Source organism: Camelus dromedarius, chromosome 5 (assembly GCF_036321535.1).
Source record: "Camelus dromedarius isolate mCamDro1 chromosome 5, mCamDro1.pat, whole genome shotgun sequence".
In the NCBI taxonomy this organism is placed as follows: Eukaryota; Metazoa; Chordata; class Mammalia; order Artiodactyla; family Camelidae; genus Camelus; species Camelus dromedarius.
Genome location: NC_087440.1, coordinates 92,395,554 through 92,422,346, shown reverse-complemented (window position 1 = coordinate 92,422,346; position 26,793 = coordinate 92,395,554). Strand labels below are relative to the sequence as shown.

At 42.5% G+C, this 26,793-nt stretch overlaps 1 protein-coding gene across 12 annotated transcripts in view; it reads right to left on the bottom strand.

Annotated features, from left to right (window-relative positions):
• Positions 1–2,021: 2,021 nt before the first annotated feature.
• Positions 2,022–26,793, bottom strand: part of MARK3 (microtubule affinity regulating kinase 3) — a 92,436-nt gene continuing 67,664 nt past the window's right edge. For 4 of the 12 annotated variants that reach the window (XM_031454388.2, XM_031454395.2, XM_064486286.1 and 1 more), the window contains 11 exons: positions 25,602–25,838; positions 25,291–25,410; positions 24,930–25,029; positions 24,505–24,617; positions 23,868–24,021; positions 19,405–19,622; positions 16,485–16,588; positions 9,579–9,836; positions 5,805–5,831; positions 4,558–4,602; positions 2,022–2,570 (listed from right to left, as the gene is read on the bottom strand). In XM_031454388.2, coding sequence (XP_031310248.1) covers positions 2,225–2,570; positions 4,558–4,602; positions 5,805–5,831; positions 9,579–9,836; positions 16,485–16,588; positions 19,405–19,622; positions 23,868–24,021; positions 24,505–24,617; positions 24,930–25,029; positions 25,291–25,410; positions 25,602–25,838 — 1,722 coding nt within the window. In that variant the 3' untranslated portion in view covers positions 2,022–2,224. The other 8 variants (XM_031454400.2, XM_031454391.2, XM_031454390.2 and 5 more) reach the window with 8 other exon arrangements.

Sequence of the window (26,793 nt, the reverse complement as noted above, 5' to 3'; positions counted from 1 at the left end):
CTGCCTCACCTCTGCAACTCCTGCAGGGCGGGCCTGCACCGGAAGCCGCCCACACTGAGCTCAGAAACGCGCTGAAAGGGGAAGGGTCTGGAGAGAGAGGAAAAAGGCTAGAGTGAAAAAAGGAGGGGACTTCTTTTCTAATCATGAAGGCTTGAACGTTCCAGGTGAAGTTAAGGTGAAAACGACCTGCTCCATTATTAGGTCAAAGGGCATTCACCCCGCCCCCTCCCCCGCTGGGGCCCACAGGCCGGCGCGCGACGTCTCCTCCCTGGCCTCGGCAGGCACTATCTCTGGGGCTCAGCACTGGCCCTCTCCTCTCAGCTTTAAATAGGAACAGTCCACCTGCCCAGGGCTCCTGAGGTCTCTCCCGGGTCCCCACCTCGTTCTAAAGGCATCTCAAACGCCAGGTATCGAACCTGCTCTTCCACCCCTAGACTTCTCCAGGCAACCTGCCCCATTTTAACAGATGGGAACCGCATCCTTTCTGCTGCTCAGGGCAAAAACCGAACAGTCACCCTTGGCTTGTTCTCACTCACCCATTTCCAATCCATGAGTAAATGCAGTTGACTATTTCAAAACACCCAGAATCCAAGCACCGTCTCGCCAAGTCAGCGTCAGTTCTTGCCTAATTACTTTCATCAGCCCTCAAACGCCTTTCCTGGCCTCTGCTTGCTCCCTGTGATAAAGTCACAACATAGCAGCTGGAGCAGCCTTTGAAGGCCCAAGGTCACTCTTCTGCCGAACCCTCCCTCTGCTCCCACCTCTGAGGAAAGGGCACATTCACAAGGGCCTGCACAGCCCGCCTGGTGTTCTGACCGGCTCTCCCACCATTGTGTGCTCCGGCCTCAGCCTGGCGCTCCCCGGAGATGCGCCCAGGCGCCTCCCTCGCAGCCACATCTCTGCTCAAGCACCACGTCCCCGCCTGTCGCCCTATTTAACATGGCACATTCCCGAGCCCCGAGCCCTCTGGAATGCCAGACCCAGCGCTGTGACTTCCCCCTGCCACTCACCACTCCACCTCACACTAGGTACTGTACTGCTGTTTACTGGTTGCTGCCCCTTTAGGACACAAGCTGTAAGAGTCTAGGGATACACCCCGAACACCCACAGGGAGTGTTTACAACAGTGACTGTCTGCCCAGACTTCCACACGCGGACAAACCCAGAATCCACACAGCACACCCACAGTGCGACAATTTCAACACGAGATTAAAGCATCAGAGCTCACGACCCTCACTACGTAACCATGTAGGTGTTGGAAAAAAGTTGTGGGTCTGATTCGTGTACTGACTCACAAAAAACGAGAGGAAAATTACATACTTCTTGGAGAACCAGCCCAGAACTGACAAGAGCGGATGTTCCTCCACACGCAGTCTCGAGGCTTAGGCTCCAGCCACTCCCGGCCCCCATCCTTCTCAGATCACCAGGAGGCCCGTCTTCTCCTGGAGCTGCCTTTGGAGAAAAAGATGCTCATGATCACAAAATGTTGGGATCCGTACTAAGGACAACGTGGCCCCGGTCTTCATACACTTTCCGTTGGCTTCTGTTCAACTTGGTGGCGGGGGTAAAAATAAATACTTTTAGCCACTGCCTTCAGCTGAGTCTTAAATACAGTATTAGGAGACAATGCAAGATTTTACTGAGAAAAAGTGAATTTTTAATTATCTTGTGAAACTACTTAGAAAAACACACAATGTTCACAACTATAAATTTAAACCTTTTGCACTAAAAACCATGAGACAACAAACACAAAACCACAGGCATGAACTGTAAACCTGTATTAATTGTCATCTAGTCTTGAAGTTAATTCTTAGTAGTAGTACAGTATTTTCCTCCTTGGCAATTCTAATGTTTTAGCACCAAAGGATCTCCCACAGAGGTACTCGTAACAACTCTGGTTGCCAGTGTAAGGAGATGCTTCCGTCTGCACTACTTCACACACGCGCCGTCCACTCTCACACCCGCACAGGAGGCATGTGGAGATGCTGTCACACGCTGACAATGGAAATAAGACAGAGGGCACACGTGTCACACACGTCTTTAATGTAGTGCATTCGTAGAAAAAAGGCCAGCTTTCGCTCCCAGGCGTGCTCTCGTCCTCGTATTTTAATATCATGATTTAGAAGATGCAGACGTTATTGCCTAAATATTACTCTATACATTTCCATCAGTGTTCAGGAAAACACTTTTTAAACTGCTACTTAATTTACACCGTAATTACCAGGTTACAGCTTTAGCTCATTGGCAATTTTGGAAGCAATATTTTTGAAAGCTATGGACGTCCCTGATATCCGCTTGAACCGGACCCCGTTCAGAGACAGTCTGGGCAGCTTGCACACCTCCATCTCCCACTGCACGAGGCTCTCTGCGTGCCCATCGCCGTGAACACAGAAGAGCAGGAAGCGCTCTCTCTGCTCATAGTCGCAGTTATTGGCGTCCAGCACTTTGCGGATCTCCCGCATCATGTCATTGGGATCCATGGAACTAGTGGTTTTCATGCTCCAGGTAAAGCGCAGGGAACGAGGCTTTGCTTCTTTGTTTTCCTCCTTTTGTTCAGCAGATACGTTGCGACTGAAATGCACAGTGGCAGGTTTATTCTTAACTGCACAGCTAGTTCATGACCACATCTCCAATACAGCATAGTAAACGACTTCCACATTTTTCCTGCATAGACTCACATTTGGTAATTTGCTCCTTTACCACAAAGTATTCATCTCTTTTTCCTTCTCCCCTAAATCATAAGTCACACACACACAAAATCTACCTGGGTGAAAAATCTTCACCAGTCATCTGTACTTATTAAAATTAAGAAAATAATTTGTTAAACAGAATTCTTGGCAATCAGGCAAAGCAGAGAGAGGGCGAGCGCATCTCCTAGAGCCCAGCCCTGCCCATCCAGGCTGGCTGCAGGGGGCAAGATGCCGGCAGGGCCCCTCAGAGGCCCAGCTCAGGAAGGAGGGGTCAGCAGTCCAGCCTCCAGCTCTGCTGGGCCTGGCCTTCTCCTCCACCGCAATTTCTAAAAATTTACCACAACCTCTACTGTAACTGTTCCTCAGGATAACCAGTGGCTCGGCAAGTTTGAAATTGCTTTCCCTGCAGACAGCTCCAGATGTTAAGCACAGCTGGATGGAGGGTAGGCCATTCTCTCAGTCCCTTCCACCCACCTCAGCACTTTTCCTTCACTTTTGTTAATTTCAACTTTCAATTTCACAGTTAAAAAGAATTCTTAGACGGCACTACCTTCTTACTAAAATAGGAAAATGAAATGAGGCTTTTTGCTGGCAAGCAGTAAACGACCAGTTTGGATGAAAACTGTACGAATTCACAGTGCAGGCTGTGGTCCCAGTCTCCGCGAGGTGGTGTCACAGCAGGGCCCCACGCGTGGCTCTCAGGAACTCCAACAAAAGGCACCCGCTGTCTCACTGCTCTGAGGCATTCAATCATTGCTGCCACAAAACACTGTTCACACTCTCCTTTGTGTCTGGGCACCTCAATTAGGAAAGTCAGTACCTGACACTCTTGTGCATTAAAAACTTTCTGGATATGTAGTTAGATACACTTAATCCTCTGGCAAATTCATCAGAGCTGAGGCTGGGCCAGAGGTTTTACTGTGCATACGGCTCTCCCTGTCGCCAAACTGCTAACAGAATACTGAGTTTGATTCACATCTACCAAAACTGTTTGAAAGCTTCCTACATAGAAAATGCTGTTAGATACGAAATAGGCTACAAACATGAGCAAAAGCTCTCTAAGCTGGGGCGGGGGAGGAAAGATGTAACACAAGAAGACTGCAGTAGCAGGTAACATATGAGCAGTTGGCTGGAGTCACAGGAGAAGTGGAGCCTGCCCAGCAGGGGCGTGCGTGCAGAAAGGCAGGGCGGGATAAGGAGGCAAGGGCTCCAGCAGGGTTGGGTGGCACATGAGAAGAGCTGTGAAGAGGTCGTGGGATGGTGGTGGACGAGAGTTTGTGTGTCGAGCAGAAGAAATAACATAAGTGAAGGCCAGGAGGTATGGAAGGCACAGAACGTGTTGCAGGCACAATCAACCGTACAGACGGACAGGAGCTGAGGGCACAGCGTCAGGCCCCCCGCCCCCAATCCATGCAATGACAGCTACACAAAACGTAAAAGAAAACATAATTCTTTAAAAAAAATCTAATTTGAAATATGAAAACTCTACTCAATACCCTGCTTTCACCCCTGGAGACCAGATCTACACCAGGAGTTGTCACCATGCTCCCATCGGCTCCCATCGGCTCCGGGACCTCACTTCAGGTACCGGACATGCTCAGGCAGGAGGGCTGTGCATTTTAACACGCAAACACCCTGTCAGCTGGGGCTGGGATCTGGAGGTTCCGCCCAGCGGGCGGCGAAAGCACTTGAGCGCCCTCACGTGGCCACTGGGCACCAAGCCACTCAGGGGCCCAGGTCCACGTGATGCTGGCCTCACTATGCAGTCCTGCCCAGAAGCGGGACTATGACGCAGAACAGCGTTGCCTCTGCCACGGAAAAGAGGTAAATACCTATAAAATATTTAAAGTAAAAATCATTTCCCTCACCTTGAGCCCTCATATCTCCCGTTCCTCTCATATTCAGTTGGAAGCCTCAACGAATAGAATTCAGAAGCACAGAGAAGTGGGAAAGAGAAAAGAGATCTTACACAGCAGTACACAACAACCTGTATGTAAACACAAACACTGTAAAGTGAATGCATCCAAAGCACTTTTGGGCTTTTAAAAACTCCTCCTTTCATAGGGGCGACTCAGCCAGAGACCACGATCCATGCGTCTACAGGCCGTGTGGGGGGCGAGATGCACACCCGCTTCACATCCACTGCGGGCAACCCCGGCCAGCTCTGGGCCTGAGCGCACTCATGGTCTTGGACTGGAGTCACTCTGACTTTTCAATCACCCCTCGAAGTGCAATGGGTTTCCAGGGAACAATCATGGAGTGGTCTCCCACAGGAAGAAGGCACTCTTCCCACAGCTTCTGACAAAGCAGCCTCTCAGTGGCCCACAGGCAGGCCAGCACCAGGGAGGTGAGTGGTGCAGCACACGCAGCCTCACAGGTGTGCGTTCTGAGACGGCGAGCAGCGCTTCTGGTCTCGACTGTCATAAAAAAATGCCCACCTAGTAGGAGTGACACTCAGTACAGCGCAGCCAGCAGAAAGGAGGCATATTTCTTCAGTGGCTGGTTGGAGGAGGCTTCTAGAGACAACACTACTTACTCTTCAATTCTTGGAAAAGCTTAAAGCATTTCTGCTATACATCTGTCCATGTCTCAATTTCTGAAAAACCCAAACCAAATGAGGCTGTAGATCTGAATTTTATGCTTGTTTCCAGTATCAGGATATTAGCTAATTTCTCTAGCATTTTAAAGCATTTTGCTAATGCGATCATCCATGAAATAAAAAATGACAACACAGTTACCACTTACCTTGTGCATGCTTGAGGCTAACCATTAATTGCACACTGTTACTGAGCATCTCACTCTTCAAACAGAAGCATGCTAAGTGTTATTAGTATAAAGACAGAATTATTTGGATGCTAAATAATTCTACCAGAGACAGAAGACGCACAGAGCATGCGCAGGCCTCTTGTTACATGGGTGCACGGTCCCTTTAAAATGCCTAACAGAGTTAATCTTTTTCTTTCCAGTTTCCTTTCAAAGAAATAAGTATTTAGTTCTCGGCAGAAAGTTTAGTTTTTAAGGAAAAAAAACAGGGCTAGAAAGCCAAACTTGATGTTAATTGCAGGAGCCATTTTGAGGTGAGGATTGAAAAAAAATGTGTATATATAAGTCCTACCTTTTGATAAACCTGAATGACATGTTTCTAAAAGAAATTAAGCCAAAGAAAAAAAATTAACAAAAATGACTTCCACAAGTTAAATAGTCAATTACAGAGAACAAAAAACAGCAAGTAAAATGGGGCTCCCCTCCTGTCCGACAGTGAAACTGTGACATTTGATGAAAAAATCATCGCAGATAAGTGGCATGTGATCTTTTAACAGAAAAATAAAAAAATCTGTGCTTGCAAGAAAAAATTTAGCAGTAAATATTGACATCAGCTGTAATTAAAGGTTCTTCAGATGGATATACCTCGAGCCAACAAAATTCAACATCTTGTGTTAAAGTCATTTGCAATGTATTAGTAATAACATTTCTCAATTTTCTTCAGAATACTTTATGAACAAAATCTCACCTTATATAGAAAAATTAAAAATTTCATTATAAAATATCTATGAAGGGAATTATTACTTATTTCAGGAAGATGATTTAAACATTAACAGAACCTCTGCCACGGTGGTATGATATAAATCACTTTTTAAGAAAAAAAAAGTTTCTGGAGGTTTTTTTTTTCCCCTTGCAGTTTTAATACACTTGACATACAGCACTCTAGTAAGTTATGGGGAGTTTAAAATGAAGTAGACTTTTCAGAGTTTTAGCTACCAAAATGAACGAAAATTAAATGACAAGAGTAGGGGTTTTATTTTTATGTAATAAACTGGAAAGTTGCATTTAAAAGAAGTGACTCTGCTAGTTAAAAACAATTTAAGAAGATGCTTAAAGGAGGCTGTACTGAACAGAGTATGACACAAAGAACTTCAAACTGTGGACCAGGCTTGTATGATCATGTGACCAGCACTCCTGGGCAAGTACAGGTTGGCCTATCAGACTATTTCTAGAACTCGGTCTATGAGCACAGGAGGCACACGTAAGTATTTGCTGAGTGACTGAATTAATACATTCCTTCCCCTAATTTTTCCCCCCTAATTCGGGATGACTTCAGCATTGCTTCAGATCCCAACCAATTCTAAAAGTATCTAACTGCTGTAGATAACCGTCAACCACTTCATAATCAGCTCAAAAGTAGTACACGGCAGGGCTACACACAGAAAAGATCATGCATGTGAAAATATTTTGTAAATAATTAAACACTACATAAATACAGGGCAGTATACTTCAAAAGATTATTTTAATTGAAAATTGATTAAAAGGTCTTTAAAATGTATTCTCATTTCCAAATTTTCTACCTGAGAAAGTCAGGTATCATAGGGCTGCCTTTCTCAACTTTTCCTCCTACAAATCCCTTCAGGTACAAAGAAGAGGCGGCCGCAGGGCTGGAGCTCTCACCCTCCTCCACGGGGACGGATCCTTACGAGCCAGCAAGGCCAGGCTGTTCCGCTCGCAGGGTATGGGTGACTGAGTATGTGCCGAGCTGGTGGCCAGGTCCCCGGGGGTGGGGAGGAGCGGCCAGGCCCTGGGGGGTAGGCCTCGCCCCCTCTGCCCACAGAGGGCGCAGAGCCACAGCTCTCTGAAGCCACACAACACGCAGGGCCCTGCTAGGAGCAGAGTGTAGCCTTCTGATACCAGCCTTCTTCCCACCAAGTCCCGGCAGGTCTCCCTGGCGGCATCTCAGTGCCAACACCGGACCTTTCAGGTGCTAGCCCCTTAATCCTGGCAACTGTCGTTAGGGGAGGGCAAGAAGCAGACGTGGCAGCAGCAAGGACCCCGAGTGTTTTTAGGAATGAACCGACTACAACTGAAGCACAGGACCAAGGGGACTACAGCCCTTGGACTGCAAACTAACAAACAGAAGATGATCTTTCTGCAAAATGTGGGGGTGGAAGCTGAATAATAAGATGATCCCCCCCACCAGAATATTTTTAACAAGAAACCTCAGTCTCTAATTTCAATTCAAACACTTGAAATAAATTTAATTAGAAAATGAAGGAGAAGGACTCGTGCCTGTAACAGTCCTTGGCGGTCGTCTACCAGGGAGCACTACATACCGGGCTCCTGTGGGGACACGGACTCTTTCGCTGCAGGATCTTGACCGTGTGCTTTAATCTCTCTGAACCTCATCTCCAGTCTCTTCTACACAATGGGATGTCCTCCTCACAGGGCAGATTGTGGGGATTAGACAGAATGTGTGTGTATACACACTCATATTTACGCATGTAAAACGAGGATTTCTGTATCTATCAGTCTACAGACACCTGTTTATCTCAGTGCACAGTAAGCACGCAGTATATGGTGGTTGATACTACTTTTATCAATGATAGTATTAAGATGACCAGAAAAACAGCACAAAGGAGACAAATAAATTCAAGGGCTTTAATGACATGCAAGGTTTTGCTTGGAGAGCCCATCACAAACCAAAGTGTAAGGACACAGAGCTGACCGTCCTGCCTGTGACTAGAGCTGGGACAGACATGACTCTGCACATCCCCTCTGCGCACAGGGCCTGGGGGCGAAGCAGCAGTTGACACTAAGCAGCCCGGTCTCCAGGGAAGGAGCTAAGGCATGGGGAGGCCTGGGACAGCCTTGTGATGACCCTGGAAAGAAGCAACGAATTATCTGGGGGTCACCAGACTCTTCTTGGACTGAACTCACTGTCTCCCTTGCTGGTCACAGGTACCCCAAATCTGCCAAGGCTCTCGGACCGTTCTGCTCCTCTGCCCAGTCTGGAACGGGGCGTCTCAGCAAAGGGGCTGAGAAGAGAGTACGAGGGTAGACTGGAGCCTTCTGACTCCTCTGACCTCTCGTCAGTGCTGATGGGTAGCACAGGTCCTCCCTAATCTGGCATTCAACGTCAGGAGGGCAAACAGATCATCTGGGGAATGACAGATTAATGTGACTTGTCTATGTTTTTGATGACTCATTTAAAATAAAATTACTGGAGGAATTCGGGAGAGTGAAAAGTGATATTTAGCTTAGCGGGTGAATGATAACAGTGTGGAACAGATCAGCAGGCTGAGGGGCCACAAGGAATGCAGAGAAACAGAGGAGGGTGTGGGCCCTCATAGACTGCTGTTCTGTAAGACACAGACGATGAGCAAGAGGGTCTGTAACAGGCAAACCTGCAGGACACCTAAGCTTAAGTTCAAAGAATTTCCTCTGGGCATCCTGGAACTGCAGGGTCTCTCAGGTTTCCTGGGTGTGGTCAAGGCTAAAGGTGCATTTGCCTATTTGCTTATGTTGCAAACTGGTATTTCTTCTTTTTCCTCTTGTAGCAGCCAATGCTTCTAGGCTTTGCAACCTCCATACTAGATTCTGGAAATAAAGTTAAAGTACCTCAAAGGACCTTTAGAGATTTCCCAAGGCCCCAAATGACAGCCTACTGGACATAAGAAAGGTTTCATACATGACCAGACACTAGCTTCTTTCTGAGAATAAAGCAAGAACTTTATCTTCAAAGCTATACAAGATGAGAAAGATCACTTGTTCTTACTGTAACTTACTGACTTACGGAGTGCCAGCCCCCCGACTACATGGGATCTGGGGTTTTGCTAAACTGCAGTGAACATGCCACATGGAGAGATGTGATGAAAAGGAACAGTAATTAAAGAACCACCACCACCTCCCAAGTGCTAGAGAACTTTGAGTGTTGTGAAAAAATTACGAGCTCTGTAATTTCTCTTCTAAGAGGCTTTAAAAGTATACACTTAGATATACAAGCCAGAAAAACCTGAGCTACAAGGAAAAGCCTCTGTGCAGTGGCTTCACACAATGGAGAAGACATTTCTCCTTTTGTTCTCGTGTTTGCTTGAACCAACCAGCACCACTTGGCACTTACCTCCTTGTGAGTTTGGAAGTTAATTTACTAAAAAGATTAGTGGAGCCTCGGCTTCGAGTCTGCGACAACGGTGTGGCTTCATGGGACAGACTGGGCGAGGCAGGTGGGCCGTTATACGTGGCAGTGCGCCGCTCCCGGGGCTGGCCGTGAAAAGTGCTACGACTGGCAGTGCCTCTTGGGAAGCGGGTTCGATCTGGGGTGGCTGCACTGCTAATACTGTGTGTGGACGCAACTGGAGCTCTCTGGTCAGGAGCAGTGCTACGAGATCAGAAAATGACAGACTCTTACATCTTTGTTCACAAAAACCCTGGCTTTCTGGCAAACATGGCACACGAACATTTACAATCACAATATACCTTTCATATAGAGTGGAGAAAACTAGCCATATAAACCCAGATCCAAGGAGTATTTTACAGGACTTAGGAGCAAAACATAAGTTAAATGCGAAAGGGCACCAAAGGAACAGTATATAATGAAACAAAAACCTCACAGCATTTAAGAGAATCATACATACATATTTTCAAGGACAAGATAATGCAGGGAAATTCTAGAACAAAGAATGGTTAACTCAAGTTTTTCCCCTTTGTTTCCCTCTCAAATTGCTTACATGCAGGAACCTTGCCAATATAAAAGAAATAAAGGCTATGCAGGTGGAGCCAAAGAACAGGCAACTAAAGAGTTTGGAAGCACACAAATGACGAAGTACTGCAAACTTCCACATGCTGGAAGCAACCTGGAAAGAGGGGGATTTCTTACACCTTTCACAGTACGAAAGAGCATGAAGACACACAGATGACCAAGGACCATGAGACAGGATGGGCTGAACTAAAACCACACACAGGAAGGACACTCTGTGGACAACTGGAACAAAATCTTGGACTGTAAAATCCACAGCACAAAATTAAGAAGCAGTGGGTACACATTAGTTTTACAAGGAATGTGCATTTTTCTTACATAGCCTTGGAGTTATCTCCTTCACTGTCTATTGGAGGTAACATCATCTTGGGGTGCCCAGAGGCTGACATGGACATCGACTTCTGATGTCTCAGCCGACAGGTGGAGGATGTGGTACAAACAGAGGCAGGGCTAGCTGCGTAAGCGAACATTTCTGTCAGGCTGGGAGGGGGTTTGGGTTCAGGCAGAGGCAGAAACAACAGTATGATGGACCAGTGACAAAAAGAGCAACCTGCTGTGTAAAGCATATAACCTTCCTCCCCAAACCACCTCATTTTTGTCAAAGAACAAAAATCTCTTAAACTTGTTTTGGGGATTCTGGAACAGCTGCTAACTTGTATCTGCTTTTTTTTTTTTTTAAACAGCTAATTTTTAAAGTTGACTAGCTTTCAAAATAAAACAACATCATATATGTTTGAATATTTCTGTGAGAGGGACAATGTCTTCCAAGCTACATGTAAAATAAGGCCTATTCTAAAAGAGAAGTCTCTATTCAAATGGAAGTGGTAAATGAATCTATAATACTATGAGCAAACGGTGCTCTCGAACTGTTCCCAAAGCACACTGACGTGCTGTAAATGAACTAGTAAAATTATGGGTAAAGCAGTAACTAGCTGTATTTGTCAAAGTATCCTATGTTGCTCAACTATAATTGAGAACCTTCTTACTCAAAGGCCATTCACTTTTTTATAAACAATTCACAGTACCCAGGGAGTCAAAAGAGACCCATTTTTCAAAGTGGGAAAACTAGTAAGAGCAAATTAAATGTCTACAGACAGAGAAAGAGTGACAGAGTGGTGAAAAAGCTTAAGGCTGCAGCTTCACCTGGCAGACAGCTACCGAACAAATCTGTCCCCTGTCCTCGATTCCAGCTCGGACATCATGTCCTTGGAATTCCCAAGGGGCAGTTTCTTTCCTTTAAGGAGAATCAGGGATTTAGAATTCTGACCACACCCTTTCAGTGTCTTTCTGCAGAAATCCTTTCAAAGCCTGAAACTTAGAAACCATCAGGTTCTTTCCTTCATGCCCCAAATGCAGAGCAACCGGGACACCATGTTGGTGTCAACTCCCTAACAAAGCTCTGGTGAGCCGGGTCCTCCCCACTTCTACTCTGAAGGTCTTAGTGCAAAGCTTCATCTCTCTCACAGGGCTGGTTCCCCAGTCACCTGTCTTCACTGGTCTCCTGGCCTCCAATCTCACAGCTTCCAATCTATCCACCATACAGCTGTGAACTGTCTAAAATGCAAACCTGACCGAGGCACTCATCTGCTTATCAACTTGCAAACACACACTGTGTCTTCACGATAAAGTTCAAACTCCTCACCCTGGCAACCAAGTCGCATCCTCAGGCATCCACAGCTTGCCCTGCCCCCTCTCTTTACTGTCTATTGTTACCTCCTGGAACTTGGCTTTCTGGCCCTCCTGAGAGGGTGCATCAGGTCAGAGAGCTTTTGCAGGTGCTATTCTCAGTGTCTGGAGAGCTGGCATCTTTCTGCTTTCATCCAAATGCAACCCCCTCCACAAACGCTTCACTGGTTCCCGCTCCCATCAGGAGTCACCCTTCCCTTCCGTGTGCTCATTGCAGGCACTTGCCACTGCACACCACACTGGACTGCGGTGACTCCTGCCTGCTTGTGCGCCCTGAAAACACCACCTACAATCTCATCAACACATCCCCGGTGTCAGCGGTACGCCTCAGGGAGAGCAGGTCCTCAATAAATGTTCTCCTAACTGGTAAGGTAAGTTAATGGAATGAGCCACTGGAATCCTAACAGTCCCAAAATGATGGAGACAGGTCTTCACACTAAATTGCTCAAGAAGATCTGCTTGGCTCTGCATTTCTGTTTGACAGTTCTGCCCTCTGACTTGGGAGAATGTCTCTAATACAGTCACAGAACTGGAAACAAGTGCCTCATAGAGATTACACACAGATTCACGTTTGTGCTTCTGACACTCTTCCTGTGGTAAACAACACTCGAATCCTGCTTTGGCAGAAACAGGTTGCTGGTCTCTAGGTGTTGTGGAGTCCACGCCAGGCTTCTCCAGCCAGCCTGGCCGGTGACGGATTTAGAGGTGGGCACATGGTCAGGGCCAGACCCGCACAGACCGAGAAGACGACCCCAGGGCTTCTGTCTGAGGAGAGCTGAGTGTGGGAAGACGTTAGGGCCGACGTTGCGGAGCCCAACGTGTAAGTCCTGCAGAAGCAGGACTGTGAGACAGACCCTCACTCTACCCCTGGACTTTTAGTGACAGGAGTTCACAGATGCCCTTTTGAATTTACATTTATTTGGGTTCCTCACTGATGGAACAATCTGAAGAAACGCTTTGTTGTTTCCATTATGCATATGCAGACACACTTGCACACAGACACAATTTTACTGATCTTTAACAAGTTCCGAGTAAGCACAACTATCTTGTGCTCTGCTGTGTGTTCAGAGCAGGTCAAGGGTCAACACACTTCATTGCTCCCAACCAGCTGCTAACATTCTCTTACCCAAATTAGCAGCTAGGATCAATGGAAGCATTAAGAAAGCAGGGGAAGAAGAGGAGGCAGGGGATATGTGGCATCTTCCCTGGAGACTATCAATGTCCCAATCCGCGGAGGAGGGGGCTCGTAGCCAGCGCACCAAGCAAGCAGACGCTCCACCTGCCCCAGTGAGGCCCGCCGCCCCTTGGGCAGTGCCGCTCTGACCCACAGGGCACAGAAGCCCCGGGCGACTGTGTGGACAGACACCCTGCCACGAAAAACTAACTCCCCGAAAGTCAGAGCCAATCCTAAAAAGGAAGTGTAAACTCGTATTTCAGCATAAATTATTTCATTTGGGACATAATCTTAAAGGCAATTTAGTGAACAATTTCTTTAGAAATTTAATCATGTCACATTAAGAGTTCTACAAAGCCAATAACAAAACAGATGTGTTTTTTTGACTTCTAAAAGCAGGCCTACTACCTTGATTTAAGAAACAATAAATTCAATAAATCTTAGCTGAATTTCAAGTTTGTACAAACTCACAAAAGTTCTACTTACAACAGACAACACAACATTACAATGGGCTGCATCAAGTTGGTTGTTGTGAAAGCCAGACAGAACTTCCCCCAGAAAAGTGGTAAAGATGACGGTTATACATTTCACAGACTACCTCACAACAATCTCCATAAACAAAAACAGTAGCTGCATTACATTTCTAGTAGTTCTGGGTCCGAGGAAGAATCATTTTTTATACCTTAACTTACAGAAACAGCAACCGTGTTTCTTAGAATTCAAGTTGTATGAAGTTCCTACTAATCTTCCTGCTTTGTATTTATGTCTGATAATCTTTTTTTTTTCACTCTGATACCCTTATGGTTATTAAAGGAAAAGTGTTTTCAATTTGTTTGATATGACATGTATCCCATATCAGAACATGGTTACTGATTCAAAGCATACTCAGTGACTGGGGAAAAGCAGAATTAAAAATAGAATCCAAAAGATTCATGTGTTAACTGTGATAAAACCCACACAGCTTTTATTAGGCACGATCATTCTCATGTTGGAATCTTCCATTTTAGCCTTCAGAATGCTGGACTTTTTTTCTTATACACATGTATATAAGAATGTATATAAGAATGTACATGTGTATAAGAAAAAAAGTCCAACATACTGAAGGCTAAAATGGAAATTAATGTCCTTCTTTCAGAAGTTAACACAAATCCAGGCATCCTGTAGCTCACCAGTATTTTAGTCAAGGAATAACACATACATATGGGAGAGGAAAAAGTAACAATCTGCTGCCAAAAAAGTCATCTGTGTACAGAGAAGTTCAGTGCATCTAATTTATGACTCAAATATCTATTTTCAGCATGAGAAAGTTGTCATATTTAGTGCCTGCCTTAACTGAAAGTAAAAAATATGACCATTACTTTGGCATTCAAATCTCCGTATTTTCCCACAATTTTTCAACTCATTCTTAAGACAGAGTAAGAAAATCCAGGTGTTATTAAAATTTTGGGCCCCATCTTGTGTGGCTGGAGGCTCTGTTTGATTAAAGATAAAGACCACACTATCACAAGCAAAGCATTTGAGTAACTGATGCCAACATAAGCAGTGAGGCCCAGGCCGGGGTGAGGAGGCAGCAGCCCCACTGAGGATGTCTGCAGATAGAACACAGGCAGGTAAGACTCCAAAGATATTAGACAATTCTTAAAATTGTTTCTGAAGAGTGAACTGAACAATGTAGGAGAGGGGAATTAGAGGAGCATGTGCACACACACAAACCAAAAACCAGGGGGCAGACAGACCTTGGTCTGACCAGCCTTTTAAGAAGTCTGACTCTGCACCTCAGAGAATTGCACATTCTAAAGTTTAAAAGGAATATGACAGAACAGTTCAACAATTTTGAAGAATTTGTAAACAGAAGGGTCATGAAACATCACCCCAGTTCTACAGACTAAAATCCATAACAGAAACTTCTGTCTAATTAAGTCTTCTGCTGGTATCTTCTATTCAATCACTTTGAACTAGAAGAAATTTTATTTGAGAATATAACTGTAATAAAAGAAAATTTACCAAAGAATAGACTACTTAAAAAAAAAAAAAAACCACCAATCATTAATTTCTAAGCTATCTAGCCCAACTGATATACTCAAGTTATTGGCAGTTTTTGATCATAATGAAAAAGACAATGTTAAAACAAGCACACACATAGTATTCAGAAGACAGAATACTGGAATGTAAATATTTTTAAAAAGTCACTGAAAAATAAACATAATCTCACATAACAAGCTTTTCACCTTCATATCAACTCAAATGTAAGTGGTCTGTGGAAGAAGGAAGAATGATAAAATAGTCTGGTTTTAAGGATGAAGGAGGGAAGAAGAATCTTTGTTTGGGCTGTTACAGAAGTTAATGATCAAACGTTTCATCTGACTAACGACAGCTAAAGGAAGCAAACCTTACAATGCAGTTTCAAAAAGTAAACTTCAGAAAAAAAGGAAAGAAAGTTTTGATGCCAGACATGGGAGTGTGACATGACCAGACAATGTTCAAGTTCAGAGGCCAGGGGACAATGAAAGATGAATTTATTTTATGGATTTCTACTCTAGAACCTCATCTACTCACTTTGACTTTATCTCACCACTCTGAATTTAGTTTTATACTACTCTTCCAAAAAAAACAAAGGAAAATCCATCCTAGTTTGGGAAGTTTGTCTATATAGAATATATTTAACTACTTTACCAATCCAACATTTTTTTCTCTCTCTCCAAACTTAATCCTACTTAATGGACCTACTTAATCCTACTTTTCTGACTATTTCTTTCTTACTTTGTAACCCCAGGAAAGTTGTTTGCATAATCTGACTCGTTACTGACATATTACTTTGTTAGTATTTTAAATCACGCTTATCCAATATGATTGCTTCTCTACCAGATTAAAATCACTTGGAAGACTGCATTCTCCACTTCTCTGGGATTCTCAAGTGCATCTAGTAAAGTGAAGACTATGTTACCACTTGTCCCCCGGCCCCTTCAGCACACTGCTGGCCTGCAACTGAAAACTCACCCACCCACCTCATGCTCTGTGTCCTCCAGAGGCCGGCTCCCTGCCTCAGGTCCTTATCTTTTCCCCTTCGACACTGTTCAAGTTATTCATGGGCACAAAATAATCTCCATTTCCCTGTTCATAATTCTACAATTAAACTGTAAGGTTACTATCTATTTCCTCTGGAAAAGCTCCCTGGTTTAACTCAACTCATCCAGTCATCACACAGCTGGCCAGGAGGATAAACTCAAGACAATGAGAAGAACTTGGAATTGTAGGAGCTCACTAAAAATCTGCATTCAAATTTAACTTACCATTAGAGAACACTTACCACCGTTATGTGAATTTTGATCATAAAAACTGAGAAGTAAATAACATCCTTCCATTTCTCTTGGGAAAAACAAATTTTCTTGAAATCAGGTAGAATTTCATACCTGCTTTCTTTGCCGTTCTGAATTACTGAATGCCTGTCAGCTGTAGTTCTTTCACTGCAGACGTAAGTATTCCGCCGCGTCATTCCACCAGATGCTGAATTACTCTATTAAAAAAAAAAAAAGTGGGAGGGGTATTTTCATCTTAAAACTATTTAGTAAGTGTAGTACAATAGGACCCCTCTCATTTAAATAAACATGAATACTCAGTCTTTCAACAAACCTACACTAAAATATCAGCAGTACTGGCCAACAGAACAGAGGCGAAGGCAGCCACTTTTACCCTCTTTCCCACCCTCCATTACTTCTGCAATAATGAAAAACGGCTATGGTAGAGTGACTTTGAAAAGCTCGCTGTAATAATCCACAGAGCAACAACTCACGGATTATTTAAAGCAAAGCAGGAAGAGAGAGAGATCCACTATTTTTAAAAGCTAATACTTTCAAACTAAAAAAATTAAAAAGGAAGGATTATAAATATGAAGTAAATATACAAATAAAAATAATAAAAATTAAAAAGATGTAAATATTAGAGTTAAAGCTATAAAACTATTAGGGAAAACAGGGTAAATCTGCATGACCTTGGATTTGACAAGAGATTCATACACATGACACACAAAAAGCAGGAGTAACAAAAAGGAAAACAAGAGAAATTGGACTTAATCAAAATTAGAAACTTTTGTGCATCAAAGAACACTATCAAGAATGTGAAAAGAGAACCCACAGAATAGAGAAGATGTCTGCAAACCCTGTATTTGGTTAAGGGTTAATATCCAGACTATGTAGAGAAGCTTACAACTCAACTACAAGATGACAACCCAATTTAAAAATGGGCAAAGGACTTGAATGAACACTTTTCCAAAGAAGGCATACAAATGGTCAATAAGCACATGAAAAGATGCTGACCGCTACTGGTCATTTAGGAAATGGAAATCAAAGCCACAAGGAGGTACCACTTCACACCCACTTGGACAGCTGAAACAAACAAAACCAGGAAATAACAAGTACTGGAAAAGACTGGGAGAAATGCGGGCTCAGATATAGTAGGGATGTAAAATGGTGCTGCTCTGGTAGAAAAGTTTGGTGGTGCCTCAAAAAGTTAAAACACAGAATTACCATACGACCCAGCAATTTCATTCCTAAGTATATATCCAAGAGAAATGAAAACATAAATCCACACAGAAACTTGTACACAAACATTTATAGCAACATTATTCATCGTAACCAAAAAGTAGGAACAATCTAAATGTCCATCAACGGATAAACAGGTAAACGAACTGGCACATAAAAAGCAACGACTTAGATGAACCTCGAAAATATGCTGAGTGAAAGAAGCCAGTCACAAAAGGCTTGCATGAGTCCATTTATATGAAATATCCAGAACAGGCAAATCCACTGGGAGAGGAAGCAGATGAGTGGTTGCCAGGGGCTGGTGAAGGGAGCATTGGGGTAATTAATTAATGAGTACAGGGTGTTCTTCTGAGGTGTTTGGGAACTAGGGAGAGGTGGAGATTGCACAACATTGTGAATGTATCAGATGCCACTGAATAGTATGCTTCAAATGGTTGATTATATGTTATGAATTTCACATCAACTTTTAAAAAGCTAGTACTTTCAAAATTAAAAAGCAAGGAACCAAAGTCATAAGTAAAAACTTATCAGATAACATCAATTTTTAAACAAAGACAAAAGCGGCCACCTTTAATACAGCATGAGCAGATCATGTACAGGGAAACTGAAGACTAACGGGAGAAAATTATAATAACATTACTTTTTTCCTTTATAAATAATCAAATACAAATGACCGATAATGCTCAGGACATATTTTCAAAGGGGGAGTGGGTAGATGAGTAGACAGAGATGGAAGTTGTGAAGGCAGGGAACAAGGTCCTTTCCTCCCTCTGGTAACTGTCAACAAAAGTTGGAGGCTGAATTTAAACTGCAGGGCTATGGAACGACGATTCAATTTTACAGCCTCGGGAGGCCAAAATAAAGAACCTTTCCACACAGGGTTTACTCTGGTAAAGCATAAGGTCAGAGAATGGGGCAGACAAAACCCTCTGGGCTCCTTTATAAGCCTCATCCCGAGAAACAGACAAAGAGAGCGGCACAACTTCCATACGGATGCCTCACTCTGGGGTTTCTTTGGGGAAGAGGAAAGGCTCTGTCACTGTTAACTTTTAGGGGAAAATATGACTACAAAATATGCTTAAAATTGTTCATTCTCTGCAAATTCTTTTTAAAATTACGTTTGGAGTGCTAAGTGTAATAATTACTATGGTAGGTCAGAGAGAATCCACAGAAAAGTTTCTGAAACTGAACAATTTCAATTTAACAAATACTACCTACTCACTGGGGAGATTTTTTTAAGAGCAGCAATTAAGAGATGGACTCAACTTTTCTTCAATTTCTTCACATTAACATTGAGTTAATACATGGAAAAGCACTCAGCATGGTCCCTGGCACATGGTGAGGACTCAAGCAACGTTCTGTATCTTTTCAAAGAGCCCTTTGAGATGCAGTGCAAACACCACGTCCCTGGCAGTCAGACTTCACAGTGCCCTGTGCAGACTCTGCTAGCCTTCTGTTTGGGGTCATTAGTCTGCACCATCACCATTTGGTTTTATTTCTTTCCTGTTATACCATGAGGTCTTTCCATCTTTCAGCACCAGAGAGAATCTAAACCTTAGCAGATGTTTACAGAATAACCAGAAACAGCCCTTGGCAAAAAGGACCTGACCACTCATCTAATGGGAAGCGGCTCAACAAGAAATACCTTCAACGCAGCAGGTGATCTCCACCGGCTGAGACTGGGCACGGCGGCCCATCGGGTAGGCCATACTGGGCAGAACACAGGCGCCAAATGTCTAGACCATTTCAACCCTGTAACCCTACCCATGCTATACAGTTCAACAATACTTACACTAGGCACAGTGGAGCTTTTCTTACGTTCAGGAATATCTGCCTTATTGGGATTACTTGCATTCCCAAGCATGGGACTGGCTGGAGCAATTCCCTTTCCTCCAACAGCACTGCTGCTTGGTTTCCTGGAGGGAATTCCATCTTCTTTGAGGTCACTATCTGCAGTGCTGGTCTGACTCCTTTTTGGATATGCCACAACTGAAGGAATAGCTGGTCCAGCTAAAACAAAGAGTTGACTTTTAAAAGTCAGAATATTGTTTCACATTTTATTCTGCGAAAAGAAATATTCTATAAGGTGACCCAAGATTTCTATTCATCTAAGAAAATATAACACAGTAAAATTCTTTAAAATGTTTCCCATTCAGGTATAATGTTTTTGCTACACAATGAGTTCAACTTTAAAATTTCACTTATCAGTCCCTAACTTTCTACCTTTTTTGAGTCTTCTTTTTTTTTTAAGTTAATAAGTTTATACAGTTGTCCTTTCAAAACATCTTTGGGGCTGTTACCATACAGATAACTAATCAAACTAACCTGATGCACACATTATGCAGAATGAACTGCTTCACCTAGTACATCTGAGTGAATCACATCCTTCTTTGTACAAGAGATACCCTCACCTTTTGGAACAGAACAGTACAGATTTACAGGCCATTTCTGTTTGAAGTTTTATTTTGGCTTTTTTTTTTTTTTTAAGCACTCTATCTTCTAGATAAACAGGAATTTGAGTACACGGGGAAAGGCAGTACTAGCGGAGCAAAGCATGTTCCTCATATAAATGACAGTGAGGAAGTGGGTGGATGCTCCCGGTGACATTCCAGGTGGGCAACTGACTGATGTCCTGCGATAAATCATCTAGAGACTCTGATGACACAGGAGATACGGAGTTCAAAAGAATTTTGGAGATGAATAAGATAACTAATATGTTCATTATATATGATGCCCAGTGGTAATCTCAAGGAATGGCACTGAAAGCTCATCATTTATTCTATGGTAGAAAAGACTTTGTATTTTAGGTCTATTAAAAAGTGAATGGGGTGGGGGTAGGGTATAGCTCAGCGGTAGAGTGCGTGCCTGGCATGCACAAGGTCCTGGGTTCAATCCCCAGTACGTCCATCAATAAACAGATAAACAAACAAATCTAATTACTGCCCCTCCCCTCAAAAAGAATTTAGAAAAGTGAATGGGGTGAGGTGCAGTAAAGCTACTTCTTGGACAAAAATCTAAATGGTAAATCTATTTGAAACAGAATTAAAAGTAAACAAGAGTTTGCTTTTATTTATAGGGGGAGGACAATTAAGTTCTCAATTTGTCAATTTTAACATAAACAAAGAATTAGCCAAGTACAGCATGATGCTACCCTTAATACTTATCTTTCCTCTCAGTATCATGAGTCATCTAATGACATTCTGAACCTTCAGTGTTACTATTGTTTTGTTTTAAAATATTAATTCTACTTAGAAAATTCAAAATTTTTTAAGACTTGAGATTGTGAATAGAAACAGATATTGATACAATCCACTGAGCTCCAGATCTACTTGTATCATTTACACATGTGCATATTTTTAATCACATGTGCAGACTCACAGGACCACCACCAGTAGACAGAACAGTTCTACCTCAAGGATCTCCCAGCCACCCTTTCACAGCCACAGCCACCTCTTCCACCTCAACCCCCTTCCCTAAACCTGGAAATCGTCAACCTCTTTTCCATTTCTGTAATTCTATCATTTCAAAAATGTTATATGAACTGAATCAAAATACTCTTGAGATTTTTTTCCCCCTTCTCAGCATAATTCCCTTGAGATCCATCCAAATTGCATTTATCCACAATTTGTTCCTTTTTATTGCTGAGCAGTGTTTCATGGTGTGGATGTATCACACAAAAATGTGACTTTTATGTAGTCAAATCTGCTAAGTTTTTCTTTCATGGTTTTTAGTGTTTGGGGCTATAGTTAAAAAGATCTTCACTAGTCCAAATTACAAAGCAAATTATCTTTGCTTTTTGCATGTTTTCTTTTAGTATCTTTCTGGTTTCATTTTTTTAATATTTTCTTCATTCCAACTGGAATCCAACCTTGTATAAGATGTGAGAAATGAATGCAGTTCTTTTTCCTTGTCACCACCAAACCTCCCCAATACCATTTACTGACTGATAGACCAGTAATGCTTTCTTTTTTTTTAAGTAAAAAACCTCTTGAAAATCTGATGATCACTCTTCCTGGAAAAAAAAAAAAAAAAAGGCACACACATACAGGGGTTCACACATGGGACCCAAATTAAGAAGCAAAAAAATTAAGTTGTGATTTTACAGAAGCAGGTATGTGTGAATCATCGGCACCTAGGGGTAGGGAACAAGGGCAGAGATGGGGAGGGGAGGGCAAGCTTAAAACTGGTCTAGTTACAGACTGGTCTCCTTCACGTGGTACCAAGTGAATGTGCTTCACTAGATGTCATTATTTGAAACCTATCCCATTTTCTGCACTTAAAAGAACAGTGCCAGAGGCATAATCAAATCTTCATGGTTTTCTTTCCCTGATCACTATCTTCATCCCCATAAAGAATAAAAAAGAATGTGGAACTGAGTGATTTTTCTATATACAGAATTTCTGGAAATATTCCTTTATGAACTTTAAAAAAATATATTTTTATTGAAGTATAGTCAGTTTACAATGTTGTGTCAATTTCTGGTGTACAGCACAATACTTCAGTCATATAGGAACATACATATATTCATTTTCATATTCTTTTTAACCATACATTACTATAAGATATTGAACATAGTTCCCTGTGCTATATAGTATAAACTTGTTGATGAACTCCTTTTTAATATCAGAGGCTCCAAGAAGGCTGATTATTATTACAAAAGCACTACTACAGGAGGTAACGGGTGGTTAGTGGGCAGAGCCCAAGGCGTGGGTTCCACCTCAGGCATTCCCACTTCCACGTAACCTCGGGAGAACTGGTGAGCTCTCTTGACCTATTTCCCTACTGATAAAAATGAGTTTGGTGGGCTCTTTTTAGCTCTAAAATTTTCTGAGCTGGGGAAAAAAGGCATGACCAATCCAGATGGATTCTGTGCTTAAAGAAGAATTAACTTATTAAGGCAGTCACTAGAGATAAGAGAAAACTCCATTACCAGGTTTCTTTCCAGGATTCAGGAACAAGTCCCTTTAAACTGGTTGGTTTAGAACAACGCATAGGCATTTCACTGATTGCTCTGCAATACACAGGCACTGAGAACCCCTCCTTGTTAGCAACTACGTATGAACACAAGAAACAGAGACCCAGACCAGCACTTGGTTTACAAATGCCGTCTCTACTAATCCTGGCATCAGAAAGGGTTCTGAACTCTCAGTTTTACTCTAGAATAGCAGACATGTGGGCAGTTCACTGACAATGTCAGTACAATGTGCTGCTTCAGCCCAAACCACACGGAGAGGCATCATCAGCAGGAAGAGAAATGGAAAGTGAGCAAAGTGCCTTCACTTTGGTATAAACTCAAAGCTGTAGACGTCTGGAATACTCTGTGCAGTTCTATATGCCAAGTCTCCAGGTGAAAGGGTGGAGCAGGACAAAGCCCAGAGAAGGGAAATGAACTGAACTAGAGATGAGTGGGTGTTCCAGGTGAGTCTGTAGTTTTAAAAGTTAGGACCAGGCCAACAGAGATTTAGTTCCTGCATGCTGAAATTAAAAATAATAATAATATGTGAATAGTGGGGAGGGTGTGGCTCAAGTGGTAGAGTGCATGCTTAGCATGCACAGGGTCCTGGCTTCAATCCCCAGTCCCTCCTCTAAAAATAAATAAGCAAACCAAATTACCTCCCCCTAAGAAATAATAATAAAAAAGTAAGCTTTAAAAAAAGTAATAAAGCTTAAAAAAGTATGTGAATAAACACATAGATGCTCGAGTCTCTGGATTCCAACACATGGGGCTGCCTTGGAAGTAGAATTACTGGTTGTTGGTAAGTATACCCTTTAGGGTCCTGAGTCTCCTTAAAGATTCACTGCTGTGGTGAAAATTTTTTATGAGTGAGGGTATTTAGATACATCAACAGCTGGAGTGTTGAGAGAATGACACAGGTCAAAAATTTAAACCAAGTAAGGCAAAACTGGGGTACTATACATTTTCCAGGGCCATGCTGTCCAATATGGCAGCAACTGGCCACATGTGGCTTTATAAATTGATCTTAAACAAAACTGAAAATCATTTCTCAGTTTAAGCACTCAACAGTCACATGTGGCTAAGGATTCCACCCAGCCACTGAATGTACCAAGGAGATCAGAGCCTTGAGATAATCATGTTAGCACCTACGGGACTGCTATAAAACAACCAAGAAGGGAAAGCGTGCAATCTCCAACCCCAGTAGGCCAAAAGCAAAAGGATGCATCCCAAAGTTAGAAGGCCTCGGGTATACAGGAGATGCCAAAAGAACACACTGGAATGGTCTCAGACTTACTTACCATGGTCACTGTACCGCCTCTGCTTCTGACTTGAAGAAACACTTCTCTGCACTTTGTGGTGAGGAGACTGGCCGGTACTGTTGTTGAGGTCACTGCTTGGCCTAACCTTAGCAAGTGAGAGATTGCTGCTAGAACTGGAGTCACTAGCATCCAGCTAAGAGAAAATGAGAAAAACAGAGCAAACCACAACACGAGCCCAAATGGTTTATCAGGAAACTACATTTCTCGGAACACACAAACCCTTATAAATAGTTCACTCAGAGAAAAGAATCACAATGGACAAAAATGACAACCCTAAACTCAGGCAGAAGTTTCTTTCTGACTGCTGGAAACACACACACAGCTTACAGGTAGTTATGTCCTTCTCTCCAGGCTTTTGCAAAAAACTAAAAATGCTCTGTTTACTTCCCCTGATTTTACATAATTTTAAAGCTATTAATGATTATAGGTTAACTTGATGAAAGCCAAGTTTGTGATAATATCCCCTATGAAGGTTATTATCTTAAAGTTAAAATAGTTCAAAATGGTCATAGAAGTTAGATTTGTTATTTCCAGGTAAATTAATAAAAAAACTAAGAGTTTACATGAGCTGAAAATTTACATAAAGGTTATTTCAGGTTTTTCTGATTATTCTTACCTCTGAAGATTTTCTCCCCAACAACAAATACGTAGCTGTGATTTCATCGTATTTCATCTTACTAAGAGATTCTTGAATTTCTTCTTGTGAATATCCCATTCCCACCATAATATCTAAAAGAAGGGCATCATACAGTTCATGTGTTTTGTTTGGTTAAGAAATCATTCTGTTACAGGGTAAAATAATTTCCTTTATTTGACACAAAAGATCACACATTTTCTAACATAAATGGCAGTTGGCTTGTTCCTGAGTTACTGAAAGCTATTACAGGAAACTGCAGGTAAACCCCTAAATATGACAGAACAGATAAGCTGATTCATGTATCTTAGGCCTGACTTTCCATTATTCCCGCTTTAGGCATATACATCAATCAAAACAGAAAGATGTTACTTGCACACACAAGCAGGCAGGCACAGAGTAATTACCTATTCTTTTCTGGTCTGAGATGTCCAGTTCTGGTTCAACAAATGGCTTAAGCTCATCTTCCTCGTGCCCTGCATTGATCCACCTGTCCTTCATGATTTGCTGAAAGGTGAACTGTTCATTAGCAGCACAAAATAAAACATTCTGATAATCACAATATTCAGGAAAATTTATTTTCAGTACTTCATCCATTATGGCTCAAGGGATAATTAAACAAACAAACAAACAAACAAACAAGTAAACAAAACCTCCATCTTGCGTAAAAAGCCCCAGGATAGTATTCAATATGCCACACAAACCACAGTTCTAAAAATACTTTAAAGACTCCCCACAGTTGTTCCGTATTTCCACTAATGTGATTACCTCTAGAGTGCCTCGTTTTATCGGATTTAGCACCAGGAAACGTTTGAGAAGGTTTTCACAGTCTGTAGACATGTAGAAAGGGATTCTGTACTTCCCTCTCAACACTCTCTCTCTCAGTTCCTTTGGGGAGGTAGAGAGCAAAGAAAACTAGTGAGTCAACTTTTAGGTTAAAAGAGAACTCAGAAAACCCCAGTGAAACCCCTTGATACTGAATTGCTGATACGCTGATAAAGCGTTAGAATATTAACTCTTATCATTTCATAAAATCCTTTTAGCTTTCTGAAGAACCTGGACACAACTGCTTCTTATACCTTCAGGTTCTGTCCGTCAAAGGGGAGTGACCCGCTGACCAGAGTGTAAAGGATGACACCCAGGCTCCACACGTCCACTTCCGGCCCATCATATTTCTTGCCCTGGAAGAGCTCTGGGGCTGCATATGGAGGACTGCCACAAAACGTATCCAGTTTACTGCCAACAGTAAATTCATTGCTAAAACCAAAGTCAGCTATTTTAATGTTCATATCAGCATCTAACAATAGATTTTCAGCCTAGAGGGAAAACATCAAGACAAAAATGAAATTTAACCAAAATATAATTAGAACTGTGATAGAATTAGGCATTTCATAAAAGCTTTTTATAATGGTATAAAGTTAATATATCCTAATGAATAAGAAAACATTTTTTCTAGAGGAAAAAATAGGAGGTAAGTCACAACTCTTAATTTTTTAGCATTAACAACCAAAGACAGATACAAGGTTCAGCTGTCCCTCAGTCTTCGCAGGGGACTGATTCCAAGACACCCTCACGGACATCAAAATCCATCACTATACACAATGGTGTGGCACCATCGGCTTGCCTCAGCCACAGAGGCAGAACCTGGGGACACAGAGGTCTGACTCTATAGATCAATTCTAGCACTAATTTAAATAGCAAATGTCCATACACACACACACACACAAACCTTTAAATAGCTTTTCCAGTTAATAATAAGGGGCTTTTAAAAAATGGATACTTGCTTTAAGCAGAGAGCCACATTTCATGAACAATGCTAAATAAGCTATACAATGGCTAGTACTGAGGAGGGGAGAATCCTAAACTTGACTGAAGACAAAGGTCGAAGCCATTTTTATTTGTTTAAACAACCATTTACCATGTGGCAATCACGTATCAGGTGTTCTGTGTTAGTGTCTTGATACACAGACAGATTGAGTCTTGCCCTCCAGGAGCTCACAATTTAGAAGGGGAGAGGCAGAAAAATAAGCAGCTATACTCTTTGGCCTAAGTGCTGTGACAGAGGAGGAGTAGGGAGCCATGGGCCAGGCACTGGAAGGTACGGTATGGTTTCCTAAAGAGGCTGAAACTGAAGTTGCTGCCTGGAGGTTTAGTTGGTCGTAGTGGGTGTATTGACAAGAAGGTATTTCAGGCAAAATAAACAGTCTAAAACCCAGACGGTGAGACAGTACATGCTTTGCTCAAGAAACTGAAAGACAGAGTGTGGGAGAG